A 5,023-nucleotide genomic window follows, 5' to 3' on the forward strand; every position below is an offset into this window, starting at 1 on the left:
GCTTAAAAGTTGGGCATTTTTCAAAGGCGTGCAAAGCAAAAGTGCAGTGTGTTATTCGTAAACAAAAACATTGGGTGATTATGTGCGCGGAGTTACCGTCCGAACGTAAGGATACTAGCGAATCGGTAAAGGAGGAAGAGAAACCTAAAGCTACCCTATCTAATCAGTGTTACACAAACTTTACCTGTAGTGTTGGAAGCTAACGGTAAAAGGCGCATTGTAAGGGCGCTCATTGATTCAGGTTCTCAGCGATCCTACATTTTGTTTAGTACTGCTAAAGAGATGTGTTACACACCAGTGAAAACTGAACAAGTAAAACATGCGTTATTCGGAGATGGTTCTTCGAAGAAAACAGAACATAAATGTTACAATATAATGTTGAAAAGTAAGGTAGGTAATGGTGCAGTTGAAATACAGGTTTTGGATCAAACTGTTATTTGTAATCCCATACCAAAACTAAAACCAGGTCCTTGGCTTGAAGAGTTGAAGGCAAATAATATAATTGTCTCAGATATTGGTGTCGGTTCTCCAAAAATCGAAATATTGCTAGGTGCTGATGTTATGGGTAAACTTTATACCGAAACTTTGCATCACTTAGATTGTGGTCTAACTGCTATTCAAACTGTGCTAGGTTGGGTAGTAGTCGGAAAATTGGTCGAGCATATGAGTGAAAGTTTTCATTCTATGGTGACTCTTACTCTTTTGAATCAAAATACACGTTTAGCAGATTTGTGGAATTTAGAAGCCATAGGAATTTCTGACCCCTGTGAAACCTTGAGAAAAGGTGAAATAGACGCAGCGGTTTTAGATCATTTTGAGAAAACTGTAACTGTTAACGAAGAGGGAAGATATGAGACTTGTTTACCTTGGCTAGATGGCAACAGTGATATTCCCGATAACCGAGATCTATCGGAGAAGCGACTAAGAAAAGCAACTGAGAAATTAATAGCGGATGGAAATTTTGATGAGTATAGCGCAATTTTTGAAGACTGGAAAAATGAGGGAATTATAGAAAAAGTTCCAGAAGAAGAGTTAGGTAATCGAGGGCATTATTTACCTCATCGGGGAGTCTTTAAAGTAAATTCCACGACAAATGTTAGACCTGTTTTTGACGCTTCTTGTAAAGAAAAGGGATCTCTTTCCTTAAATGATTGTCTAGCAAAGGGACCTAATATGTTGGAACTTATTCCTGCCATTCTCATGAATTTCAGAAAGAAAGGAATAGGTGTTGTTTCGGACATAAGAAGAGCTTTTTTACAAATCTCTATTAATCCAGCAGATCGCGATTACTTACGTTTTTTGTGGTGGCAAGATTATAATGAACAGGTGATTAAAGTGTTTCGACACCGCAGGGTAGTTTTTGGAGTTAACTGTAGTCCCTTTCTTTTGCATGCTGTGATAGACCACCACTTGAAACAATACAATTATCCTTATAGTAGTGTAACTGAAAAGCTTAAAACTTCCATGTATGTTGATAATTGTGTAACATCCGTTGATTCTGAAAATGAATTGAAAGAGTTTATTGAACAAGCAACGAATATTATGACTGAAGGAAAATTTGAGTTAAGAGGGTGGGAGCATACTACGTTGTGCAAGGATGAACAGAAATGTGTACCAATATCTGTTCTAGGTTTATTGTGGGACAAGCAAGATGATGTTTTATTTTGTGATCTAAAATTAAGTGAGAAACCTCCTGAACAAGTAACGAGAAGAGTTGTTTTGTCCTTTGCACAACGAGTGTTTGATCCAATTGGTTTCAGTTGTCCTGTTACTCTTTTTCCAAAACTCTGGTTACAGGAAACGTGGAAAGAAAAGTTGAGTTGGGATACTGAATTACCGGAAGAAACAAGCAAACAGTTTCTTAAATGGTTAGAAGAACTTACTTTGTTAAGGGCTGTGAAAATACCCAGGTGTGTTTCGTTTGTAGACATAGAATCTTCTAGTTTACACATATTCTGTGATTCATCTAAAATGTCCTATGCTGCAGTAGTGTTTTTGAGAACCGAGGTTAATGGCACTGTTTCAGTACAATTATTGCAAGCTAAATCGAGAATCGCACCACTGAAGGGTATCACTATACCTAGATTAGAATTACTGGCATGTTTTATAGGAGCTCGTTTATCGAATTTTGTGAAAACATCAAGGGGTTTCGAAAAGATAAAAGAATATTTTTGGACGAATTCATCTACAGCTTTGTGCTGGATACAGAGTGAAGGACCATGGGCAACATTTGTTAATAATAGAGTGAAGGAAATACGCAATTTAACAAATGTAGAAGATTGGCGTCATATTTCAGGGCAGCATAACCCGGCTGATCTGCCTTCACGAGGATGTTCAGTTAGTAAACTTTTAGAATCGCAATGGTGGGAGGGTCCCCAGTGGCTCAAGCAAGAAGAATCAGACTGGCCTCGATCTACTGTCATGACAAATAAAGAAGAAATAAGTGCTGAAAGTTAAAAGGATTGCAAGTGTACCTGAAGTTGAAAAGACTGTAACCACAAGTGAAATTCCCTAAGAAATTTTTAGATTGAGACTGTACCTTATGTAATATATTTTTGTTTGATTAATGTATTAATCAAAGGTGGGAGGATGTTAAGTTTGTAGCAAGAGGTGAAAAACTTGTCTGTGTAGTAGTCTGTGGTTTTAGTAGAGAATAAAGGAGGCAAAAATGTAACAGTTTTAGAGGAAGATTAAACGGGTAGTTTAATTCTGTTCCTAACTGGTGCAAAGTAGCCCCATAGGTGGGGATACTTTGCACAACCTACAGAAGAAAAAGTATGTTCAACATACGAACATAACGTTTCTACGCAATACTTAGTTCGAATTATCGATATTTGTGAAGAAACTTATGTATTTTCTGGTACCGGTACAGGAACCACATTCTAATAGTTTAGCATATGTCCCACAAAAATGCCAACTCAGAAACAAAAAAAAAAACCCGTGAACTGATTTGCCTTGGTTATTACTCATGTCCACAAATATCTTCCCAACCGTAATCAGTGGAAGATTTACAGAATTTGAGACTTTCAAGGCTGATGCCCACCCAAATTGCATGATTTACTTTTTTTTTTAAAAAATCTAATGTTAGTCATTTCTATGCGTATAAGCTGCAAGCCTCCCGAAAAGTGTAGTGATTTCTAAAAGAAACGAAGCTTTTTGTGAGTGAAGCCCCTCCCAGACTACTTTTCTGAATCCACCACTATTCGTAATTTATTTTCCACAATAAATTCATTCCGGCATCTACCTAAATTTAGAATGCAGGAGGTTCCAGTAGTAATAATTTCCTATATAAGCGGTATTGTTAGTTAAAGAAAATTTCAACCTGGATGTACTGGCAATTGATGTAAGTAGTTTTAAGAAGTCTATTAATTTTGTAAGACAAATGTAATTATTGCCAATAGTTTTATTAACCTATATAATCTGTATAACGATATACTATGTAACACTGTAATTAGGCCTGTGCCTGTTGTGTTATATGTCAATAAATCAAAATCAAATATTTTGGACTGGTGCAAAGTAACCCCGAGTAGAGCCTGAAAACGCCTTATCACACTTTTACTTTTTTATGACTTCAAAACGTTTCACATTTCAGTTTCAGCTATTGCATCAAAGTCCCATTATACACAGTAGTATTGTACGAAACTGACTGACTGAAATTCTTGTACGTGATAACTTTCAAATTTTGGTGGTATTTACAATGACTTCTTTCCATAACTTTCAAATTTTGGTGGCCTTTACAATGACTTCTTTCCATACTTCTACAACGAACCCTCCCGGTGATTAGAACTAATGTTAACCGCCAACATTATAGCCAAAATATAGTTAGGTGTTCTATCGTACGGTGTCAGTTGAAACTTTCTCTTTACTGTTCACGGTTTTGCCGTCAGAGGATTGTGAAACTCTTTTCATATTTTGTGCAAAGTAACTCCGTTTTACAGTACGTATACTAATTTATTGTACAATCCCAGTTTAGGTAAACATATTTAAATTCATGATATGTCCACTTCTTTCATCAGGAATTTTACTATTTTAAGTGTTTCTTAAGGGGAAAGTTATATTACTAGATGTAGATTCACTTTAGGAGGGCATACCAACTATCGGTATAAATACAGCATGGCGACCTATGCAATAAAATTTTATATATGTTTAGGTCGAAAAGTTACATTACTATTACTTTAGACGTAATATGCTATAATTAAGACATTATTTGTTCTAGGAAGTTTTCCGTTCATTGCTGAAATACGTCTCGCGCTAACCAGACAACATTATTGTGCTGGGTCCATTATATCTACTGATTGGATTGTTTCTGCAGCTCATTGTTTTATCAAGAAACTTCCTTTAGAGGTAAAACAAATTCAATCTATATTATAAAATTGAAAGTGACTATGTTTGTGACTCTTAATCTCTTGAACCGCCCGATAGATCTCGATCAAATTTTCAACGTAGATGCGTTCTGGCCTGGAATTGTTTTTAGCAATTTACTTTGACAGTAGAACTTGGGGAAGGGGGAGGAGGGGGGCATAGAAAAAATTAAATATAATAACTCTTGAACCACCCGACCGATCTTGATTAAATTTTCAATGTAAGTAAGATTTGAGACTGGGATGATTTTTATCATTTGACTTTGACGGAGCAACGTCGGGGAGGGGGTGGAGGGGTAAATATACAAAAAGTAATAAATATAAAAATAAAAGTGACTATGTTTGTGAGTTAATAACTCTTGAACCACTCTATCGATCTCAATCATATTTTCAACATATATGAAGTTCAAACCTGGGAAGATTTTTTAATCATTTCAATTTGTGAGTAGATCTTAGGGGAGGGGAGGGGAGGAGGAGAAATATGTCAAAATGAATAAAACTTAATAACTCTTGAAGCACCCGACCGATCTCGATCAAATTTTCAAAATAGATAAGGTTCGGGCCTGGGATGTTTTCTTCATTTCACTTTTACAGCGCAATTAAGAGGAGGGGGAGGGGGAGATATATGTCAAAAAAGTAAAAATAAAAGTGACTATCTTTGT

The 5,023-nt window shown here is 36.1% G+C and overlaps 1 protein-coding gene across 1 annotated transcript; it reads left to right on the plus strand.

Annotated features, from left to right (window-relative positions):
* The first annotated feature begins 282 nt into the window (after positions 1–282).
* Positions 283–2,457, plus strand: LOC145661769 (uncharacterized). The gene has a single exon (XM_081727103.1). The coding sequence runs from the start codon at positions 283–285 to the stop codon at positions 2,455–2,457; it is 2,175 nt and encodes a 724-aa protein (XP_081583229.1).
* The last annotated feature ends 2,566 nt before the right edge of the window (positions 2,458–5,023 follow it).

This window comes from Thermobia domestica, chromosome 10, assembly GCF_964235325.1.
Source record: "Thermobia domestica chromosome 10, izTheDome1.hap1.1, whole genome shotgun sequence".
Lineage (NCBI taxonomy): Eukaryota > Metazoa > Arthropoda > Insecta > Zygentoma > Lepismatidae > Thermobia > Thermobia domestica.